The following is a 23,322-nucleotide window of genomic DNA, read 5'->3' as shown; positions in this document are numbered from 1 at the left end:
CCTTTCAGCAGCCTGATCCCTAGTGGGCTGCAAATGGCCACAGGCCCCCTGACCCTATAAGATCCTTCTCTGTGGCTCTCAGACTGCCTGTTCTTTTTCTGTGGTGCCTCGGACTGCTGGGTCACCTGCCCACACTCTGACCGTGTTTCTCAGACCACGCTCCTGCTGGTCTGGAGCCTGTCACTCAGCCCTGGCCCTCAGTCTTACACTGTAAAGGCAGCCAGCCTCCCCCACCTGGTGCAGTTCCTGAAAAGCCACTGCCCTCTCTCTCTGAAGTGCTGAGAGGTAAGAGATCTTTACACACACACACACACACACACACACACACACACACACACACACACACGGGGACACAGAGGTCACGTGCAGATGAACCACCTCACGGCGTGCCCGCAAACCAAAGGGGCCATTCCAGGCTCCATCCTCGCAGAGTGGCACAGCCAGGCAGGTAAGGCCAGGCTACAGGTCCGGGTCTTGGTGGCTGCACTCGACGCCAGCATCCTCTTCGTGCTTGCAATTATGCGTGCCCACGCCAGCGTGCGCGCACTCCAGCAGGTTGCGTTCGCTGCCCGTGCAGCGCACGTCGTCCAGCAAAATCGGTAGCGAGCGGCCCTCGCCGAACTCCGCACGCTTGGCGGCTCGCACCGCGTGCGCAAAGCCCAGCTGGCGACACACCACAGCAGCCGCCTTGGTGTCCCAGGCGTCGTCGCACACTGTACCCCAGTGTCCTCCTACGAACACTTCCACGCGACCGCGGCCGGGGCTCAAGCCAGCAGGCCGTACCAGACGCACCGAGCCGTTCTGGGGCGCAGGGACTGCAGTGCTCGGACGTCCCCGCCGTCGCCCGCCTCCCTTCCGACCCCCTGGTCTCCGGCTGGGCCGTGCTGGCTTTGTGGGCCGTGTAGTAGCCGCCGGGGCAGCGGCCGTGGGGCGCCTGCGGCGGGGCGCCTTGGTGGGGGCGCGGGCCGTGGGGCGAGGAATGCTCTCTGGCGTCCGGATGAACTCTGCGCAAAGGAAAGCCTGGGGTCAGAGGGAACCGGCTGCCAACCTAGCTGGCTTTCCACCCGCGCAGCCCCCAGCCTGTGCCAGGAAAACAGATGCTAAGGAAAGATGCCTGGCTCCACTCAGCTGGCTCCACTCAGACCCTAAGATTAGGGTGCCTCTTAGGGAGCCAGCTGGGTTTGACGGGTCACCCTGACCCCTAAGGATGCTAGCCTGGAGTTGTGTCAGACGCTTCTTCAGTCATTCAGCAAGCCCTGGTTGGCAGGCAGGTGCTGTGCCAGGCCACTGCTGCTGTCTGTCCTAAGCCCTGCCCTCCCAGGAGTCCTCAGGCTACTGGGAAGACCCTGAAATTCAGGCACAGTAAGGGAGAAGTTGTCTGGACAGAGCTTACAGGAGCAAGGGACTTACTGCTTCCTGTCCTCGCAGAGGCCACAAAGATGGAAGCTAGCAATAGCTTCAGAGTGAGTCCCAGTACAGTCAGGGCTACACAGAGAAACCCTGTCTTGAAAAGCCAAAAACAAACAAACAAACAAAAACGATTGGCAAGGGCCCACCCCTCTGTGGGTGTGCCAACCCTGGGCAAGTGATCCTGAGTTATATAAAAAGCAGACTGCAGCCGGGCGGTGGTGGCACACGCCTTTAATCCCAGCACTCGGGAGGCAGAGCTAGGCGGATCTCTGTGAGTTCGAGGCCTGCTTGGGCTACCAAGTGAGTTCCAGGAAAGGCACAAAGCTACACAGAGAAACCCTGTCTCGAAAAAACAAAAACAAAAACAAACAAACAAACAAAAAAGCAGACTGCACAAGCCATGAGCAAGCAAGCCAGTAAGCAGTGTTCTCCATGGCCTCTGCATCAGTTTCTGCCTCCAGGTTCCTGCCTTGAGTTCCTGCCCTGACTTCCCTCGGTGATGGAGTGTGACCTGAAAGTTGTAAGCAGAAATAAACCCTTTGTTGCTTTTGATCATGGTGTTTTATCGAGGCAATAGAAGCCCTAAGACAGATGGACTGCTGGATGGATGATAGCTGGATGAATGGATGGATCAATAGATGGATGGATAATGACTAGATGGATAATGGCTTTCTAGATGTATGGTTGCTGGTTAGCAGGATGCATGGATGGATAGATGAATCGATTCATAATGGCTAGATGGATGCTGGGTGGTTGGGTGGGTAGATGGATAGATGGATGCTGAATAGATGGATGGATTCATGAGCAATTGGATGATGGGTGGGTGGATGAACTAATGTTTGGATGGATGAGTGGGGAGATGAATTGATGTTTGGATGGATGGATGGCTAGATGGATGATGATGGATGGATTTATGAGTGAGTAGGTGGATGGATGGATGAATGGATGGTAGATGGATGGACTGATGAATGAATGGATGAGTGGTTGGTAGGTATATTGATGGATGGGCGGGCAAGAAGGTAGATGGATGATGATAGGTGAATTGATGAATGGATGAGTGAATTTGTGAGTGGATGAATGGCTGATGGGTTGATGGATGGAAGGTGGATGAATGGGTGAGCTGATGGATAGACAAATGAATTTCCTTCATCTCTTGGAATGCAAAAGATCTTACTATCTCAAGCCACTATTCCTACCTAGCTTGGACCCAATGGAACAGCCCCCTCTACCCTTCCATAAGACTCTCTCCCAGGCAGTCATTCACAGCCTTGAATGGCCTTCAGAACACAGGGTTTACTCATGGCTCCTCCTGTCCTGAACCAAGTGGGACAAAATGGAACTATGGAAAACCAGCCCAAATGCTGCACCTCCTTACTTGCAGATAGACATCTTCTCTCTGTGTTCCTCCCATGCACTTTGCGTATCCCTTGCCTGATACGGATACCTCTTCTTGTCACATCCTGCCTAAGGCTGCAGCCCCTGGGGTCGCCTACCCACTGTCTGGGACCCGGCTGAAGGATCTGTCAAACAAGATGCATTGTACTTGCAGGGTCCATTGACACTGGCTGGGTCACATATGTGTCAGACGTGTGCTAGGTACAGGGGCTGTGAAAGCATTCTAGGTCCTTCTGGGGCCCCATTCTGACCTAAGGGGTGGCAGGAGCTCCTTCTCCTACTGGAGAATACTTACTTTCCTTGGGCACAAAGGGGATGAGGCGGCTCCTCACCTTCACCTGAGCAGGGTGTATCTTACACTTCCCTGGAGGTGCCCGTCTGCCAAATACACAGAAGATCAGGACTGGGGGCCAGCCCTGAGCATCACCCCCCTCACTCCGTATCCCTACCCCCACCCCATCCCCTTCCCTTGCAGTGAGGCAAAGAGGGCCAGACAGGTGTGCTCAGAGATAGCAGTAACTAGTATCCACCTACTGAACCCCTCTTACCGTAGGCCCTGCAGCACCCTGCCCCTCCAAAGCCCTCCCCCTGACTCCACATTGACCACCCCACTTCTTCAATGCCCATTCCTGCCCACCCCTTCCACCCCAGGCCTGTGAAAAGAGTCTCTCTCCCTGCCTCTAGTTTGGGGTTTCTGGTGGTACGTAGGCCTGGAGAAATTTAAGGCAGGAGATAGTTAAGGCAAGCTAAAAGACACAGTGCGCAGAAAGGAGGAGTCGTGGGAAGCTGGCTTCAGCAGGCCCAGCACAGCCTTGGGGCCTGCAGTTCAGAGAAAAGAGTCTGAGAAAAGTTGCCAGGGTGTGAACAGCCTCCTTCCCCATCCTGCAGAAACACAAGGACCAGAATTCCATTTAATTAGTTTTTGGCTGTTGATCTGTGATTCTTTGAATGGGTCCGACCCTGTTCCCAGACTGCCCCCACGTGGGCCCAGGACTTCAATGGGGGTTCCGTCAGCCTGGGATTGAAATAGCCACATGATGAGGTGGCCTCCTGATAGACTTGGCAGAGGAGGGGACATGTGCCTCTGCAAGACACACAGACTTCTCAAAGCTGGAGGTACAGCCATCCCTACTCTGACCTCTCATTGGGTAAGGGGAGGAGGGTGTTCTCTCTTAAGAAAATGAAAAAAAAAATTAATCTTTGTATGCTACACTGCAAAACGCCACAGCGGTTCTGTTTGGGCAGTGAGCTGTGGCCCCTGGGACTTCCTCCCTGTCCTCCTTTTCCACATGTCTGCTACCAGGCCTCGGAGGTGTGGCTGCCAGGAAGCACACTTCTTCCAAAAGAGAAAAATAAAAGGGAGGAGTCCCACCCACTTTTGCCTGCCTCTGACCCCAAGACCTTGAGCAAAAAAAAAATGTCAAAGTCCTGCTGGGTCCTCCCTCCATACACAGGGACAATAAACCAGAGGGAGAGGGTGTTGCAAAATCAAAGGCCAGAAAGCAGCTAAGATGACATCTGGCAGGAATTAGATGCTCAGTAAAAGTGTCAGGTCCTTAGAGAATCATTCTTTTTCTTTTATTCCCCTCACAAAATATTTGTTTTTATTTTACGTGTGTGAGTGTTTTGCATGCATGTACATCCGTGCACCACATGTGTGCAGTGCCAGCAGAGGGAGTCTGATTCCTGAAACTGGTTCCAGATGGTTGTGAGCCACCATGTGGGTGCTGGGAACCTAACCCAGGTTCTCTGGAAGAACAACTGGTGTTCTTAAAAACTGAGCCATCTCTCCAGCCCCAGCATTTCCTTTTTAAATGAAAATAACCTCAACTTCCAAGAACTGTGGAGGAGGAGATGACTCAGTGACTCAGCAGACAATGGCTAGCATCCTTTTGAGAGTGATGATGCCGTGTGGAGACAATGACCTTCCTCAGGGACAAGCCAATGAAAGGAGAGCAAGGCTGACTGTGGTCCAAGTATGAAGCCACCTGGACGAAAGTGGGTGGGACCTCGTGGAAAACAAGATGGAGACATACAAGGGGAGAGAGCATGCTTATGGCTTTTGTGAGAAGAATTGTCATGAGCCAGGTGGTGGTGGCAGCGCATGCCTTTGATCCCAGCACTCAGAGGCAAAGAAAGGCGGATCTTGGTGAGTTCGAGGCTAGCCTGCTCTATGGAGCGAGTTCCAGGACAGCCATGGATACACAGAGAAACCCTGTCTCAAAAGGAGAAGAAGAGGAGGAAGAGGGGGAGCAGGAGAAGGAAGGAGAGGAGGAGGAGAGGAGGAGGGGGATGAGGAAGAGCAGGAGGAGAGGAGGAGGGGGATGAGGAAGAGCAGGAGGAGAGGAGGAGAGGGATGAGGAAGAGGAGGAGGGGAGGAGGAGGGAAAGAGGGAGGAGGAGGTGGAGGAGGAGAAGAAGAAGCAGTTATGTCATTAATTGATCAATTTGTACTTCTGTAAATCATTATTTAAAACAACACACACAGTATGAGGAACAAGGAATCTGAGAATCTGCCTGGAAACAAGAGCTATGAAAACATATTGACACTCTCAGCCTTAGTGCCATCTTCCTTGGAACTCCTGTGCCATGAGAGCGAAGTGGAGGAAGAAGTGAATGCACAGGCTGAAGCACAAAAGGGGAAAGACGAGGCAGAGGTCCAAATAAACATGGCTTGTGCACCCATGAGGCTGGAGGAGCCAGAAGCAAGGGATGCTGAAGGCTGGGACTTTGGTGCAAGTCGTTGGACTGTGTGCTACTATCTCTACAAGTCTGATGGACCTGGAACATCAACATCGGCTCGCAGAGACCACCTGAGAGACTTTGTTTTCATTACAACCAAACCAGTTCCGCTGGCCCTCTGCCCTGGACCTATGGCATTCTGGACTAGTTCTGTTCTCACTTGTGGCCAAGTGTAACTCGTGTACAATAAACCATCTTTCTCGCTGTCTCAGCTGAAGAATCAAAAAAGAAAACATGTTGACTGAATGAGAAGTGGGGTCCTGAGGCCAAGAAGGAGCATGTACTGGGCAAGGAAGCATCTGGGAGTTAGAGGCCTGAGGAGCTCAAAGGCAGCCTAGACCACATAAGACCTTGTCTATAAAAAAAATAAAATTAAATTAAATTAAATTAAAAAAAAAAAGCAAAAGAAGAACACGAGGCAAAAAATAAGCAATCTTCAGAAAACTTGAGAGACCCTGGTAAGGTGGTGCATACCTGTGATCCCAGCCCTGAGGAGCTGAGGCAGGAGGATTGAGAATTTCATCCCAGCCTAGGCAACACGACAAGATCCTATATCAAAATAACAAAGCAGGCACCAAGGAAATGCCTCAGTGGGTAAAGCACTTTCGGCGCAAGCCAACAATGCATGTTCAGATCTGCAACACCCATACACGAAGCTGGATGCAGTCCCACACATCTGTAATCCCAGCCATCCTACCATGAGCTGGGAGATAGCTAGGAGAATGGTCCAGATACTCTTAGGCCTGCTAACCTGGAGGCTAAGAACTACCTCCTGAGATGTGTCCTCTCTATGGCATGCCATGTGCATGCCTGCACTCACATATCACACACACACACACACACACACACACACACACACACACACATACACACACACAGAGGGGGAGTTAAAAATTAGTAATAAATTTAGCCAGCTGTGGTGGTACACGCCTTTAATCCCAGCACTCAGGAGACCTAGGCAGGTGGGTCTCTGTGAGTTCAAGGCCAGCCTGGTCTACATAAAGAATTCTCGGACATACAGAGCTACATAATAGAAAGAACCTGTATCAAAAAGGGGTGGGGGTGCTAGGGAGATGACTCAGTGGGAGGCACTTGTCACACAAGAGTGAAGACTGGAGTTGGGATCCCAGCACTCATGTAAATACAGGGTGGGCATAATAACCTGTTTGTAACCCCAAGTGGAGATAGTGAATCCCTGAAGCAAGCTGGCTAGTCAGACAATTATGAGCTTTGGATTCAAGAGAAAGACCCTGGCTCAATATACAAGGTGGAGAGCAAAAGAGGTAGACACCCAACCTTATTGACCCCTGGCCCTCACCTGCACACCTGCACATGTGCACCCATACACATGCAAACACATATACCTACACTCCTACACCACACATACCCATACACACACACACACACACACACACACACACACACACACATGCACACGCACACGCACACACGCTGACAATCCCCTGTTCAAGAAAATGCCCCTCCAGAAGCCATATATTTTAGAGACTTTAGAAAATACACAAAACCTGCCCAAACACTAGGCCGACACAATGACCCCTTTGTCATTGTTCACTTTCGCCCCTTGAGAGTGTGCATTACACAATGACCTTCCTGGCCACTGGCCACTCTCTCTGGGGAAGTGTTCTCGTATGATGGCACCACTTGCTCCTGGAAGCACCTCGTGCTGTTCTGTAATAAACTTCATCTTCTACACCGACAGTAACAGCAAAATTAGATTGGAGAGGGGCTGGGGAGATGGCTCAGCAGTTACAAGCACTGGCTGCTCTTCTGCAGGATCTGGGTGCAGTTCCCAGCACCCACATGGCAGCTCACAACTGTCTGTAACTCCAGTTCCAGGGATTCCCCTGGAATCCAACATCCTCACATAGACGTACATGCAGGCAAAATACCAATGCACATAAAATAAAAATAAATCATAATAAAAAAATTTTAATCAACTAGAACTAACTCAAGGCCTTGTGTATGCCAGACAAGCCCTCTACATTCGTAGTCTGTCCCGCCCCCTACACACACACACACACACACACACACACACACACACACACAACTTTTAATCTGATCTCACTAAATTGCCTAGGCTAGCTCATAACTCTCAGAAGCTGAGCTCAAACTTGCAATCTTCCTGCCCCAGCTGGTGTTACAAGTATATACCCATACGTCTTGCTGAAAATCACTTTTTTAGGCTCAGTATGTATTTTAGGATTTCTTTACACCTGGTGTGTCTCAAAGTTTAGGGTCTACAGGCTAGGAAGGGAGTTCCAAAAGATTATCCCATAATTATTCATTAAACACAGTCTAGTGTCTGCTCTGTGCCATTCCCAGGACCTGAGGGGTATGACCAGGGTTAGGAGACTTAGGGCAGGTGAGAGACAATGCTACCGCCAAGTGATGACATCTGAGAGGACAGGGTAGGACAGGAGGGCAAGTGGGTCAGGGAAGGCACCTGGAAGCTACAGGTTGATACACACTGGGCACGCTACCCATGGTTAAGGCCCCGGCTTCATTCATACGATGGAGAGTTGTCATACACAGGAGTCAGAGTAGGCCTTGAACCAAGGAGGAGGCCTCACAGCAAAAACTGAAGCAGGTAGATGGAGGTGGGGGTGTGGGAGTAGGTGGAAGATGGTGGAACTTACTCTCTCTGCAGACAGTATGGGCTGCGGGACCCCAGTTCAGGGACTCACCTGGAGGGGTCTATCACTTTGTAGATGACTCCACGCGCAGCTGTGGCACTGGGCACGCCCGTAGACATGAAGTACAGCTCCCCTTTGGACGGGGAAAGGGGCAATGAGAAAACACTGTCTGCGACACAATGTAGGCAGTCCTGTCTCACCCAGGCTGCCCTCAGGCTCAAAGGCTGACTCCCCCACCCCCACCCCAACCTCCACCAACCCTATAGTCCCCATATGTCTCATTTTGCCTAGGCCCACAGAGGCTCCCACCTCCACCCAGCATTACCCTGCTCCCTGCTTCACTGGGGTTCAAGCAGGCCTATTCTGCTGGCTATGATCATCTGGAAGCTGGGTCCCCATGTCCTGTGTATGCATAAGTGCTGCCTAGGGTGGCCCTGTCCTCTTGGTCTCTGTATTTTGAATGCTCCTGAAGATCACTGGGGCAGCAGAGGTCCTTGTAACATCATTGATGTGTCCAAAGCACAGCTAGAGAGCCAGGGGCAGGGAGAGGCTGTTTTGCTCTGTCTAGAAGCACTGATACTTGACATGATCCAGGGCTGGCCCTGCGCTGGCCAGCTCACCGGCGCCTCCTCCTGGTTTTCTGTCACTCTGTGTCACTCAAATGACTGAGGAAGGGCCCTTGGGAACTGCACCTTCCTTCAGACTCTGTATTGGGGAGGGGAGATGCTGCTTCTAAATCATGTTAACCCCCTACTGACCAAAAGAAAAGGCTTCCAAGGGCTTGGTGAGCTTAAGAACCTCCGTGGGGCTGGGGCTGGGGCTGCCCTTTGGGAAACTCACATTCTAATGAGGGGGGTGGGTGGCAGTACAACAAAAGTTTCCCAGACTAAGCCCTGGGGACTTTGGGCACTGGGCCCTGCAGGGGATACCCCTCCAAAGGCTGTGGTGAGCGTTGCCTGGAAACTTCAACAAGCCTGCACTAGAGCCTGCTGGGGGCCCCTGGCCTTTTGTCAGGGAACAATCCCAGGGCCAAGGACAAAGGCGGGATGCGGGAGTGGGACCCAGCTTCTGTGGTCCCTTCTTCTCTCCCTCCCCCCTCCGTCCCCTGCTGGGAATGTGAGGTCCAGTGAAAGGCTAGGAGGCTGTGTCTGCCTGCTTTAAAATGTCAATGTGGTTCCCTCAGTAGCTCAAATACAATCGGGAACCCAGCTCTTCTCCCATCTGCCTACAATTCCAAATTGCAGATCTCCCCTGACCCTGCTAACACTGGGGGCTTGTGCCCATTATGTCTCTAACTCTCCTATCAAGCCCACCATGGGGGTGGAGGACAGCCACTTCCCTAAGTTTCCACATAAGAAAAGGGAAGCTCAGGAACGGAGTCTCTAGGGCTGATTCAAGAACACAAAAGGAAAAAGGCCAAGCCCCTGTACACAGCCCTCTCCAGCATGAGCCACTTCATGCTTAAGCTTCTTTACTATCAAAAGGATGACCAGGGTTGGTGGTTACAGTCCCAACATGGGCAGAGGGTGGAGGGGGTTCTTGGATGCTCACCAGCCTCATCCTCTGCAAAGGAGATGATATATGGATAGTAGTTGTTTATGAGGCCTGGGAAAGCGCATGTCTGTCCACGGCCCATGCAGACCTCACTGTACTTCCACTGGCCTGTCTCTGGGTTCTCTCGGAGGGACATCAGTCGCCTGCAAAGGAAGATGAACTGTGAGGTCATGGCTAGTGTGTTGCACAAGGGGATCCATCCATCCATCCACTCCTCCATCCATCTACTCATCCATCCAGTTATTCACACACCCATTTCATCCACCTGTCCGTCCACTCATTCTTCCACCCACTTATCTATCCATCCGTCTTTGCACGTACTTTTTTATTCTACTGGTTGTTCCTAAGAATGACCGGGACTTTCTCCCTGAGGAAGAGACCTGTTTGGTCCACTCCTGAGCACACACATACACATACTCCTTTTACCAGTCAGGAAGAGTGTGGGTCATGTAGGCCACTTACCCACTCATGAAATCACCAAAAATGTAGAGGCCGTTGAGGTTGGGGTACTCGCAGCCCCGGTACACGTAGCCCCCAGTGACTGATTTGCCCAGTTTGTGAGGGTAGGCGAAAATCGGCAGCACATCATCTGAGGGGTGGATGAGAAAGTGGGTTCATCTTGAGGCCTCGCAGACAGCCCTGAGCCGCTCATGGAGAGGGGGTGGCCTGTTCCAGGAAAGCTCTCAGGGGTCATAACTGTATTTTTAGGGGTTCAGTAGGACATGCATGGCGAGGAGGAACCTAAAATATTGCTTGAAGGGACCCCCGAAGCACGGGAAGGTCGGAAGTGGGAAAAGTCAGTCCTGTGAAAGAGGCAGGGAACAATGCTATATGGAAGTGGGGGAGGCGGTGACGTGGGGTGTCTAGGGAGGGAAGGCGGCGGGGGTTCCCATGGGGTCACTCTGTGGAGTGAAAGGGGTCAAATCTGAACTGGAGTTCCCCTGAAGAATGGGGCAGATCGGGGTCTACAGACCCAGGGAGGACCTAGGTTTGGGGTTCTGGGCGAATGCTGATCCAAGTTGGGGAGTCCCCAAGGGGATGGGGTGGGACAGAATGGATCCATGTTGAGGGTCTGTGCAGGAGAGAGTTGGGGGCAGATCTAGTCGGAGGAAGGGAGAGGACCAGAGGGATGCTGTTTGGAGGTCCCCAGGGACGCAGTCACCCACCGAGGGAGGCGTTGGCACACAGCTTGCGGTCGTAGCACTCGAAGCCCTCGAGAGCACGCCAGCCGTAGTTGCGGCCCCGCTCCACCAGGTCCACCTCCTCGTACTTGTTCTGGCCCACGTCCCCACAGAACAGGCGGCCCCGGCCAGTGCCTGACACCGGGTCTCCGCGGTCGAAGGAGCAGCGCCACATGTTGCGCACGCCCAGGGCGTAGACCTCGGGCCGCGCTCCGGGGTCGTCCACAAACGGGTTGTCAGGCGGGATACCGTAGAGGAGGCCGCGCTCCTTGCGGTCCACGTCGATGCGCAGCACCTTGCCCAGCAGCGCCGACCTGCGGCCGGGGCGGAGAGCGCCGGCGGGTTACACTGGGTCCGCGCAGGGAGCAGGAAAGGTGAGCCATCCCTAAGCCCAGCCCTGCTCAGCCATCTGCCCCGGCTCTCTCTGCACACCCTCCTGCGTGTCTGTCCTGCGCTCGCTGCGCAGCAAACCCTGCTGGAAGCCCTAACTAACCACCTGTCACAGCTGACCTTTCAGGTCACAGCTGCCCTTCAGAGAGGGCACTCGAGCTAGGACAAGCCACCACCTGGCTTGTCGTTCAGTTGCACCAGGCCCTAGAAACCCAAGCTCTTCACCACGAACGTCTATGGAATGCCATTATTCTAAGCTGTAATACCATGGGTGCTGCTGTTCACATAGCTGGGCTATAGGGTGAAGATTGTACTAGAAAAATAATTCATATTTTTCTCGTAGTCAACCAGGTGCTCCCATATAGTGGAGACCACAAAGTGCTGAGCCATTGAACCAGAACAAGTCATCAAAGCCGGATATATCAAATAGTACCAAATACAGTTGAAGGAGAGGGGACATGTGTTCTAACTTCCTGGCAGCTCTAGAGGGAGGGGGAAAGTAGCCGACGGCTTCATTGATCACATGAGCAAAGTGGTCCACAATGGGAAAACGGCTAAAACAGCAGTGGTTCTCAACGTGTGGGTCGCGACCCCCTGGGGTCGCCTATCGGATATTTACATTACAATTCAAAACAGTAGCAAAATTACAGTTAGGAAGCAGCAATGAAATAATTTTATGGTTGGGGGTCACCACAGCATGAGGAGCTGTATTAAAGAGTCCCAGCACTGAGAAAGTTGAGAACCCTTGACCTAGAAGATACCTGGAGTGAGCAGGGTGGGGAAACACAGCTTTTCAGGGTGGCTCCTGCTGTGCCCACTCAGGGCACACATGCTTCCCCCTCCGTTAGCACATAGGAGCTGACTCCTCCCTCCAGTCCACCCAGCAAGGCAGAGTTCACTCAGGTGACACATTTACGTCCCTGTCACTGGCACACAGCATTAGAACCCAGTGTTTCCCTCACAAGTGTCCTGTCATGGTGATAAACAGGCCAGTGGCAATGGTTTCTCCCTGTGGCTAGGCACTCTGGGCCCCCACCCTCACACCCCACATCCAGCTCCAGGATCTATAGACAAGAACTCCTAGCCACAAAGTGATGCTTTTAACTTCAGCTCAATGATCCAAGAATCCTCACGTAGTTTCTCAGCCTCAGCTCTAATCACGCGGCCGATGTGAAAAGGGGGGATGTTTCTTACTGTCAAACGGGGATGCACAGGCCACACACCGTAATCTACACATCTTCACTACTGTTACTTTCTTGGCCAAGAGAGGCTGCGAATTTGGAGTAAAGGAACAGGAGAGGCTGGCTGGGACCTCCTGGACATCCCTGTGCACGTGCACAATTCTCCATGTGTGTTTATGTGTATACACACACACACACACACAAAAGGAGGAGGACAACGAGCCATTTGCTCAAAACAGGAAATAGATAAATGAAGACAAGATTGCACTCAGCTTCTGGGTCTCTTATGGGAGTAAGAGACCTACCCTAGGTCCCCGCTTGTCATGGGAATACATGCCTTACCCCAGCAAGGCCCAGCAGGCCAGAGACCACTTGGAGAAAGCCCTATCTTCCCAAAGGCCCGCTCACTGCTGTCACTTCTCGGGTATCTGTGACAATGGGTGCTGTGCCTGACCCTTGACAACCACTGGCACCTCCTTTCCTCATGACAATCTCCCACTGAGCTTGTCATTGTCCTCGCTAATCAGTGGGGTAAGTGACTTAGCTGGGGTCCCAGCTAAATGCAGGCTACCACCCTGCTCTGTGTGGGAGGGGCAGTTGATCTCCCTCCAGAAACACTCAAGAAGCTCTGTGTGCAAACTGATGCCTGAGCAGAGAAGAAGCAGGGCATACTTGTTTTGCGCATTTCCAAATGTCCCAAAGGGGTCTCCAGCCATCCCGCCATCTCCGGTAAAGATGTAGAGGTAGCCGTCGTCCCCAAAGAGCAGCTGGCCCCCATTGTGATTGGCAGCTGGTTCTTCAATCTCCAGGATTATCCTAAAGAGAGATAAGTAACTCCTCAATAAAATACCTTCTAAACGGTAACCCCCAAACAGCAGTAAAACCTTCTCTCAGATGCCATTTCACAGTGGAAAAGACTTTCTCTCTCTTATAACATTTTTTTTTCTCACAAGGACCTACAGGTAGGTTATGTAGGGATAATTCACATCACTGTGTCAAGGAAGGACCTGGATGTTTGAAGAGGTTGAGTGACCCACTCGAGGGCACACAGGCCATCAGCATCAGAGCCGAGACCAGGACTCTGGGCCAGTGTTTTTCAACTGCTTTCCACCCTTGGTACCCAACGGAAGTTGGTCATCTTCTGCATTACCATATCTCGTGTTCCACCGGGGAATCAGAGCATGTTTGACATGCTCCTTTGACTGTTAGCAATGAGCTGCTCAGGGCAGCGGGGTGGGCCCTTTATCCACACACCCCTGGGACCTCCCTACTGCCACTGGAGGAAACCTTCCCTGTGCCCAGTCAGCTGGCTTTCCATCAGGGCTTGCCATGGATGGGGGGAGACACTGCCGTTCTCTCTTGAGAAGCCGCAGGTATATGATATGAGAGTATAGATACAGAATATAGAGATACGAGAGTGACCACGGTGGACACCTCAGCCAATCGCAGAACTCAGCCACACAAATTCCTCCAGTTGGTTCCTCTACCCCAGTAGCGACCACATACAGCAGCTGGTGTTCTTAGGGCATTAGCCATTCACCAACCACCCTTTTGCAGCCCTCTCCCTGCCATGTGGTTAACTCCCTGTACTTGAGCCCCCCAATAAAATGAGTCCTGGAACAATCAGGTTCAACAGGATCAGCCACTGCACTGACCTCATTCTCTCTCTCTCTCTCTCTCTCTCTCTCTCTCTCTCTCTCTCTCTCTCTCTCTTTGGTTTTTTGAGACAGGGTTTCTCTGTGTAGCTTTACGCCTTTCCTGGAACTCACTCTGTAGCCCAAGCTAGTCTCAAACTCACAGAGATCCGCCTGCCTCTGCCTTCCGAGTGCTGACATTAAAGGCGTGCGCCACCACCACCCGGCTGACCTCATTGTCTTGCAGTAAAACAACAAAAATAAAACACAGGGTCGAGGTGACACAGGGTCGAGGTCTTTCGATCCAGACCTCGAGGCCTTCCTTCATCAACAATACTGGAGCTTTTCCATGGTGAGGCTGATGCATATGATGCTTACAGAGCCCCAAACTCAGGGTCCTCAAAGCAGAGGACAGCTCAGACTGCTCGTCACCCACCTCCTCCAGCCATGGGAAGACACTGACAGCTGACCTGGTACCAATGATGGCTCCCTCTTGCCAGCCCTGCCAACTTCTTCCCCTGAGTGAGTCGAGTTCTACGGTGTGCCCAGAGGACACTCACTGACACCTCAGTCTAAAATGTGTGAATCTGAATACTTCTGAAGTCAGGATTTTTTTAATATTTTATTTTATTTGTGTGTATGGATGTGTTTCTGCCGTGTGTGCAGGTATCCTCGGAGGCCAGAAGAGGGCACCAGATCAGCTGGTACTGGAGTTATAGGCTGTTATGAGCTGCTCGATGTGGTTGCTGGAAACTGAACTCAGGTCCTCCTGAAGAGCAGCCAATGCTCTTAACCATGGAGCTATCTCTTCAGCTCCAGGATTTTTGGTTGTTTTCAGGCAGGATCTCCCTATATGTCCCTGGATTCCCTGGATGCCCTAGAACTCACTCTGTAGACCAAGCTGGCCTTGAACTCACAGAAATCCACCTGCCTCTAACTCCATAGTGCTGGGACTAAAGGCATGCACCACCACAGCCACTTGACCCACCACGCCCACCTGATTTTTGTTTTTAAGACAGGTGTCAGGTAGCTTAGGCTAGCTTGGACATGCTATATAGCTGGAGATGGCTTTGAACTCTGGATCCTCCTGATCTGGTTGCCTCCACTTCCTAAGGGCAGTGATTACAGGACATGTGCCCACCAATCTCAATTTCCAACTTCAGTTTTTATCACGAGTCATTTTTATGTCACTGTTGAAGAAACATGTATTTCATCCTCCATCTACCCTCTGTCTGGTCCATGGGACAAACTTTCTCCCACCGAAAACTGGTCTCCCAGGCTTGGGTACAATCATAAAAATTCTGTTTTCATTTTTTTCCCCCTCTGGCTGCCAGATAACTCAAAAGTCAAAATTAATTGCTATAAAACAAGATGTCTATTAACCCGCAAAGCTACTGTTTTGAACTGTTTCTCTTTTTTATATGTCCCATATCAACATTTCACAGTTTCATCAAATACACAGTGTCCTTTTATTCACCTTTTCACCAACACACCTGAGCCCAGCCTTGTTCCTGCTTGCTTTTTATGGGGGGGGAGGGGGGGGTAGGGACAGGCAGCATTACTGAACTACATTTCCCATGCTCCTTTGCTAGCTGAACAATCTCAGCCAATAGAAGGCCTAGGGGAGCCAGGTGTGGGGCTGGTGTTTTATTTGTGTTTCTGGCAGTATCTATACAATAGCTGCTCTTCCCCCATAGCTCCAGTCTGGTTGGCCCCCAACCAGACCTACCCCACAGTTCTGGGGCATCACTTCTCCCTGGGTCCCTCCAGCCATAGGAGCAGACAACTTCCTCCAGTGGCCCAGACTCAATGCCTCCTTTCCCAGGCTGTCCTTCCAACACTCTACCAACCAAGACTCTTATTTTCAGTATCCACTTCTGCCTGGGAGAGTCTCTGGGGCAGGGTGACCAAGCCAGGTCAACTCCCCTCTGAAACAGTTGGGCATAAATAATAGAGGGTAGGTTCTGCAGGAAGTGGGGCGCCTGGAGGTAGGAGCAGATTAAATGGGGTAAAAACTGGACACCAACGCCTGTAATTCCAGTACTCAGGAGGTAGAGACATAGAACATCAGGAATTTAAGACCAGTCTTCAATATGTAGAAGGTTCCAGGTCAGCCTGGGTTAAACAAGACCTTGCGGGGGGGGGGGGGGGGAGGGAGAGAGAGAGAGAGAGAGAGAGAGAGAAGGAGGGAGGGAAGGAGGGAGGGGGAGGGAGGGAGGGAGAGGGAGGGAGACAGACAGACAGACAGACAGACAGACTGGGGCAGGAAAAGAGAGCCCCAGCTGCCAGAAGACAGAGAATGGAGAGTTAGGGGCAAGAATGGCAACTTTGGACCAGAGCCCAGCAGGCCCAGTGGCAGGATGTACTTCTGTAGACAAACCAGGACTCCAGCTTGGATGCTTCCAAGCTGTGTGACCTAACAGGTCACTTGCCCCCTCTGAGCTGTGACCTCATCCAGTTTTATGAGTCAGATGAAATGACTATCTCCAGAGCCCGCCGCAGAAGAGGAGAGAAGCAGCTGGCCCACGAGGCCAGAGGCAGGGGTCAGGACATGACCCCACGCCACGTCTGTTCTGCAAAATCATTCTTCCCCAGGCCCCACAGCATGTGATTCAGGCCCCCATGGGGAGTGATAAATATTCACAGTATTTATGACAGACTCGCTCACGCAGCCTTAACTGCGTGTGTCACGCAGCCTCCCACGTGACCACTCAGCCCTCCCCTTGGCTGGGACTCCCAGAAAGCCACCTCTCTGAGCCATGATCCACGGTGTTCGCATCATCCTCTGAGACTCTGAACTCGCTGATACGGATCCACTCTCGGAAGCCGACCCCCACAGAGTAGTAGACATAGAGCTTGCTGGGAAGTGGGAAGTGGGGGTGGAAGGCGAGGCCCAGGAAGCCCCGCTCATCCCCTTCCCAGGGTGACGTAAGCACTGCTTGGCTCACATTCAGGAAGGGCTTCTCCAGGCGAGAGAGGTCAGGCAGGTAGGTCCACACCAGCCCCACCTGCTCTGCCACGAAGAAGCGGTGGCTGCCATCCCCAGCGTGTACCATGGCAACAGGGTTTCGAAGCCCATTGGCCACCTCCTCCAGACACAGCTGCAGGCAGCCTTTGGCATCAGCCACCACACGGCCCAGGTTTGAGTTCAGGTTCTCGTTGACGAGCAGGCTTGGGAAACAGTAATCGGTGTCATCTAGGGACAGGTAGCGGCACAACTTGGCCCTGTGGTTCTCCAGGGCCCAGAGCTCACGGTCAGGGGAGAGGTGTCGAAAAAGGCCTCGGCAGGTCTGCCACATGTCCAGACAATAATCCTCGCATAGGCCAGGCACTGTCCGCAGCGGGGTGGCCGGATCCTCGGCATCATAGAGGTGGGCTGCATAGGGTGAGCATTCCTGTAGAGACAGGAGGGCTCAGAGACTCCAGGAGGAGAGCCCACACACACCTGCACAATTTACTTTTTGCTTTTGGGTCCTCATTCAAGGGTCACCTCCTAAGATCTGACCTCCCCGCCATTACTTCCAGGCCTCTGACTACTTAGAAAAACAAAGTCCCCCCAAAAAACAACTTACTGTGAGCCTTCATTATACCAAAGCATAATACTCTGTTTGGTATTGTCTTTTTTCCCCCCAGAATGTGCATTCTATCAGAGCAGGAATTTTTTATCTTCACTGTTATATCCCAGACCCTCACATGAACCCAGGCCACAGTAGGCCACAGCAAATGGTGAGGGGACAGTGAAAAACAGTCTTCCTTGCCAGCCTTCTGGCCACCTCAGTGTACCTTTGTCAAAACATTCCTACATCTATTCTTCACTTAATGTTTCTGAGTACTTCACAGGGGGGAAACTGAGGCTCAGGGCCCCAGTGTTGTGAGTAATATGCTCAGGTTAGTAGCATATGGAGGCATCTGAGTTTGTAGTCTCAGATACACCCTACTCTCTCCATCACCAGACAGCCAACACGTACACAGGACCTGTGCGAGTGTGGGGTGAGGCCCAAGCCTATGTCTCCCGGGATACCCCAGGCCATCTGTCCTGCCCTCAGACTCCACTCCTTCCAGCAGGACCCTGGAACTGTCCTCACTGCAGCTACCAACACAGAAGTCTGTGAGAGTAATGCATCTCCTTGGGCACCGCCTGATCAGAAAGGCTCGCAAGGTCCTTTCCCCAGTTCTGCCTTGGGGTAGAACTCATCACTTTTTCTGCCATACAGGCTTCCCCATTAGTGAGATGCTATGGACCTCACTCAGGCCCGCCGTGGGCGCCATATGGGAGGAGAGTTAGTGTCTCAGAGAGCAAACCCACAACCACAAACAGGAGTGTGTGGATGGGTAACACATCCTCATCTCCTCTAGACAGTTCTGCCGTGCAGCGTCAGTCACATGTCCCCTTCCCAGACCATCTCCATGCCGGGTCTGCAGCAAAACTCTCTAAAACCCAGGCTCCATGGGAACCTCTGTGGAGTCCTTCACACTGTGGTTCCTTTTCTCTGGTGTGAAAGACCCTTGTTGCGACTCCCCCCAATCCCAGAGCTCAGTTCGGGATGGCTAGAGGCCTTAGAGATGCAAATCCTAGAGAGAGAAGACAATGGCAGCTATACACTGCCTATTCTCGCCGGGGAAACCAGGCTGGGCTGTAGCAGACACCTCAGCAGAAAGTAAGAGGACAGCTAACCTCAGCACAGTGCTCCTAACTCCAGGCCAGGGGCTCCCTACTGTTACAGCTTCAGTCATTACATGGCCTGTCCCCTGGTCCCTCTGTTGGTGTGGGCTGAGTCCCACCTGACAAGCTAAGGGTCCTCCTGTGTGTTCTTGGCATCTCTGATCAGTCACTGTCCCCATCATCTTTCATATGCTCCACTCGGCATTCTGTGTATGACAGGCCAGATAGCCAAACCTCAGACTCTGAGCTGGGCCAGCTCTCCGGTGATCCTCTAGATGCTATTGTGGGCCAGCAGCAGCCAAGGGGAGTCCAGAGAGGACTACATACACATAGGCTTCACAGCCTTTCTGCAGGGCAGAGTCACTGTGACTCTAGTGTTACATATGAGGGACTTAGGCTAACAATAGTGACATGCCAAGAATTGGCCAGACCAGGACTCACCCCCAAGCTTTATGACAGCTAGGCTTGTGCTCTTTACACCAACACTTCACGCAACTACCACCAACACTTTCCACCAACATTTCACTCAGCAGAGCACAGACTACCAGGCACTGGCCTTGGCTCCAAGGACACAGTAGAGACAGGGATAGAACCTGATAGCCCTGCTGATGGTAACCTAAAGCTAGTCGTGGCTATTGCTCTGATCTCTTTGGCTATTTCCTCATCGCCCTTTCCTTGTGAAAACTTACCCAGAACACATGGAGGGCACAGGGGATCTGGGGACCTGGTGAGGACCTTGGCATCTACCCATATAGTAGCCACTGAGGCTAGCAGCATCTTACACGTGGTCTCTGTATTCTTTCTCACACACAAGACCAGAGCCACCCAGAACTGGTAAATGACTAATTAGTAAATTAGTAAAAGGAGCCAGTAATTGCTGCTGACAGAGAGGGTGGACAGTCACTGGACCTCGTGTCTGGGGTTAGGCAGTGAAACATCCTCAAGAGCAAAGTGTCTGCCACCTGATGGCCCCAAGGTTGCCACAGACCAGTTACTGACACTCATGACTCATGGCCTCAAGTCTCAAGGCTTCTTACCACCCCCCCACACCCCGCCAGGAAGACTGGGTTTGTACACAATGTTCCCTCTGTGGGATGTTCCTTCCTCCCTCACTTCCACATCTGGCAAACTCCTCTTCATGATGCAAGGCCCAACCCACAAGTCTCCTCCTTCCTCTTTCCCTGGGGTAGGCTCCTGCCCCTGGGATGCTCAGGACACTCTATCTCTGACTCACACAGATTTGTCACCTGGTAATCTGTCACTTCCAGAAGCAACTGTCCTCTCCTGCCATCACCTCTGCTTCGCCAGAGGTGGCCTGGCTGCTCTGCCTGGCCATGACTCAATTATCGCTTTGCCTGCCTGTCCACCCCACAGACTGCAGGGCCCTTGGGGGCAGGCGTCCCAGGATCCAGCACACGGTTTGGCTACAGGAAGGGCTTTGGAGCCAGTGCTTAAGTTCCATGTGTGATGTTTGGTAAACTCCTTACCTCTCCGTGCCTATGTTCCCATCTACAAAATGAGGAAAGATCTCCAACCTCATATAGTTGTTGGGAGCAATGAACTGAGATGCCAGGTGTTTGTTCGGTAAATGTTCCAATAAGATGAACCCCGAGGGAGTACCTCAATGGTCACTCTTCCAGTTGGTCCCAGATTTCTGAGGGCTTTTCACTACTTGCCCTGGTACCTTGGGGAAGTCTCTTGGTTGTCTGTCTATCTCCTGGAATGAATGGCGAGGCTTTGGAGGCTAAGTCTGTGACCTGCCAACTGCCTCGGCCCAGAAGCACAGAGCCAATTCCTCGCTGGCCCTGGAGAAATGTCTGCTGAGTGCATGAGTCTGTTAAGCACCATCCCATATCACTATTCAATAACTCCATTGATGAACTCATGCATCCAGCTACAGAGAAGTTAACCACATGTGAGCTACACACCAGCCACACTGAAGTTGCCATGTGCAACCATTGCCTGATATATTTTCCCAGAGGAGGGCAAAGCCTCAGGAAAGAGCCTCCTGCCTCCTCAAGACAGCTGCAAGTCCTGCATGATCCTTGATGGAAACCTGTAGGTAAGGCTCCTTGAGATTGGTGGCAGTGAGGACGGTGCTCCCACGCTCTCCCAGGACCTCCTCAGGGAGACCATGCCACAGCCTTGGCAGACCGGCTGACGCAAGCTCAGTCCAGACATGAGGTCACCCCCAGAGACGCCTTACTGGAGGTACTAGCAGACGCTCTACCACAGGCTGCTCAGGCCAGGCCATTTTGGGCAGGTTCCCAAGGAAAAAGAGGTGCCTCCTGCCAGCAAACAGCCTCAGGATAGGCTCCTTCCTCCTCCCTGGTCCTGTCCATCTCCTTTGCCATGCTGAGCCCAGCACATGGTGAGTACCCTCTAAGCAAGCATGGCCTGGGCGTAGGAACCCTGCTATTGACCTGGGTGCTGCAGGGAGACCATGGTCCTGTTCAGGTGGACTTCCAGGCTGGGGAGAGAGGTGGGTGGTCCACCAAACCCTCTGGTTCTCTTGAGATGCACAAAGTGGGAGCTTGGTAGCTACAACATGAGAACACCCTAGAGCACCATGCTTTCCCTACACCCTCTCCTCACCTCCCAGCACCCAGGTGCCCTCTTACAGGGGCACTGAATGTGGTCTGAAGACCCACCACTGGGCCATGTCACCCCTGGACAAGTGCCCACCTTTCCTGAAGTGGCCCCTGATCCTCACACTCTCCCTGGACCAACAAGTAAACAATAGAGGAATTCACCTACAAACCCCAATTGAACCACTCTATCTGTGTCATTTAATCTTCATGGCATGAGGTCAGGCTAGAAATCTGTCCCTGCTTTAAAGATAATGTAGCTGAAAGACTAGCATGAGCCTCTCAAGTTCCCAAGCAGGAGAGAGACAGTGATATCAGCCCCTTTATCTCGCTCCTCTAGCCTGCCCCCTGCTGGCTGGGACTGGAACTTTGTACTGCCTGGTGGGGGCCCTTCCACTGATGAATCCCTTCACTTCAGAGTCCTAGGTTAGGGGGTCAGCCCTGGGGTTTCCCTGACAGGCTGGCATTCCTGAGATCAGATCATTTGCGCAGAGGAGACACAGGGGGTTGTGGTCAGAGACACTCGACATTAACAAGAGGAAAATGGCAGTTCAGTGTTCCACCATCAGAGAGGAGATGAGATGGGTCTGGGGAGAGCCTCTTCCAGGTAAGGAGCCGGGCCAGCGACAGAACAGAAAGGTGGGTGTTTTAAGCACGTACAAACCCTACAGGCCTTGGTTCACCCTGGCCCCGAGAAATGGGCCCTCAGACTGCTCATTAAGTCGGCCTGAGGAAGGGTCAGACTGCCCACACAGCCACGCCCCATATTTTCCACATCCTCTTCGCATCCTGCCTTCCTCGGCCTAGCAAAGACCTCACCCTGGTACCTGAAAGGGGCAGGGCTCTCCGAGGTGGGGCACTGGGGGCAGATTCCAGAGCATCCCAAAGAATAGGAGTCTCTAGTCTTTGAGAGGAACCGAGGCCCCTAAAAGTCCCAACATCTTTGCAAAGCAAATGAATAACAAGAGATGTCCTGGGATGCCTGGTCTTCCAGCCTGGTACCAAGTCACTCCCTCTTGGACATCCAAGCTCCAAAGTCCGGTACCCACTCCTAGCCCTCGCCTCTGTGGGGTTGCCATTGCCTCAAAATCCGTGACCCACTCCTGAGTCTCGCCCTTATGGGGATGCCATCGCTGCTCCGCCCCCCCCCCGCCCCTCCCAGGGACCAGGGCCCCGCGTGCCCCGCCGCCGCGAGCCCGTTCACCTGGCACAGCAGATCCAGCGCGTAGCCGGCACACGTCGCCCACACCCCGGCGTCCAAGCGGGTCTCCAGGGCCCGGAAGCGCCGGGCCAGCGCCGCGTCCTGCTCCGCGGTGCAGCAGCCGAAGGAGGAGTACTGCACGCAGAAGCTCAGCGGCTGTGGCGGCCGGAAGGGCGGCCTGAAGTCCAGGCACTGCGGGTGCGCGACGGCCAGCAGAGCACGCAGAGCCAGCAGCGCCCCGGGCCCGATCCCGGCCACAGTCCGTCGCCCCGCCATCCGCCCGGCGGTCTGCAGAGGGAGAAGTAGAAGGCCAGCCAGCCCCTCTGAGGCGCCCCCCAGGAGCCGAGGGCCGCACCCCCGAGCGCCCGCCTCCAGCCTTGCCTGCACCCTCCCGAGCGCTCGAGGGGAAGCCCGTGGACTTGCTCCGCAGGCCTCGAATCGGGGGACTCCTCTCTCTGGGGGGTCACCTCTGCTTGGGAGCACTCTGCAGGACTGGAGAAGCGCGGCACAGCCTGGCTCCCGCTCTTCGGGCAGCCCCCTCCTCCTGGCCCCGAGCCTTTCCAACAAGAGCAGTTGGCCTGGCCTCTGGGAAGCCCTGGTTGCCCAGTTTCACAGTTCCACCTCTGAGTCTCAGCTTCCTCACTTGGGGCGCTCGCTACTTAGCCGCCAAGGAGCAAGAATCCCAAAGCCCAAAGCAGAGACTCCTCCTGGGTTGTAGTCCCACCTCTCT

At 53.1% G+C, this 23,322-nt stretch overlaps 1 protein-coding gene across 1 annotated transcript; it reads right to left on the bottom strand.

Annotated features, from left to right (window-relative positions):
• Nucleotides 1-311: 311 nt before the first annotated feature.
• On the bottom strand, nucleotides 312-22,868 carry Hhipl1 (HHIP like 1). Its single transcript, XM_059279585.1, has 9 exons — nucleotides 22,596-22,868; nucleotides 16,889-17,535; nucleotides 13,179-13,322; nucleotides 10,921-11,249; nucleotides 10,217-10,343; nucleotides 9,752-9,897; nucleotides 8,252-8,333; nucleotides 3,101-3,183; nucleotides 312-1,004 (listed from the first exon to the last, which is right to left on the bottom strand). The coding sequence occupies exons 1-9, from the start codon at nucleotides 22,866-22,868 to the stop codon at nucleotides 460-462; spliced, it is 2,376 nt and encodes a 791-aa protein (XP_059135568.1). The 3' UTR covers nucleotides 312-459.
• Between the last annotated feature and the right edge of the window lie 454 nt (nucleotides 22,869-23,322).

This window comes from Peromyscus eremicus, chromosome 14 (genome assembly GCF_949786415.1).
Source record: "Peromyscus eremicus chromosome 14, PerEre_H2_v1, whole genome shotgun sequence".
Taxonomy (NCBI): Eukaryota; Metazoa; Chordata; class Mammalia; order Rodentia; family Cricetidae; genus Peromyscus; species Peromyscus eremicus.
Note: the sequence above shows the minus strand (reverse complement) of the source record. Positions and strands in the feature narration are given on the sequence as shown.

Bases quoted from the DNA above. Each gene is read 5' to 3' on its own strand.
- Hhipl1 (XM_059279585.1), bottom strand. From the start codon at position 22,868: ATGGCGGGGCGACGGACTGTGGCCGGGATCGGGCCCGGGGCGCTGCTG. The intron at 13,323-16,888 runs GTGGCTTTCTGG...ATCTCTCTTTAG, and splicing joins GTGGATCATGGCTCAGAGAG to GATAATCCTGGAGATTGAAG. The intron at 11,250-13,178 runs GTATGCCCTGCT...CCCCGGCCGCAG, and splicing joins TTTGGAAATGCGCAAAACAA to GTCGGCGCTGCTGGGCAAGG.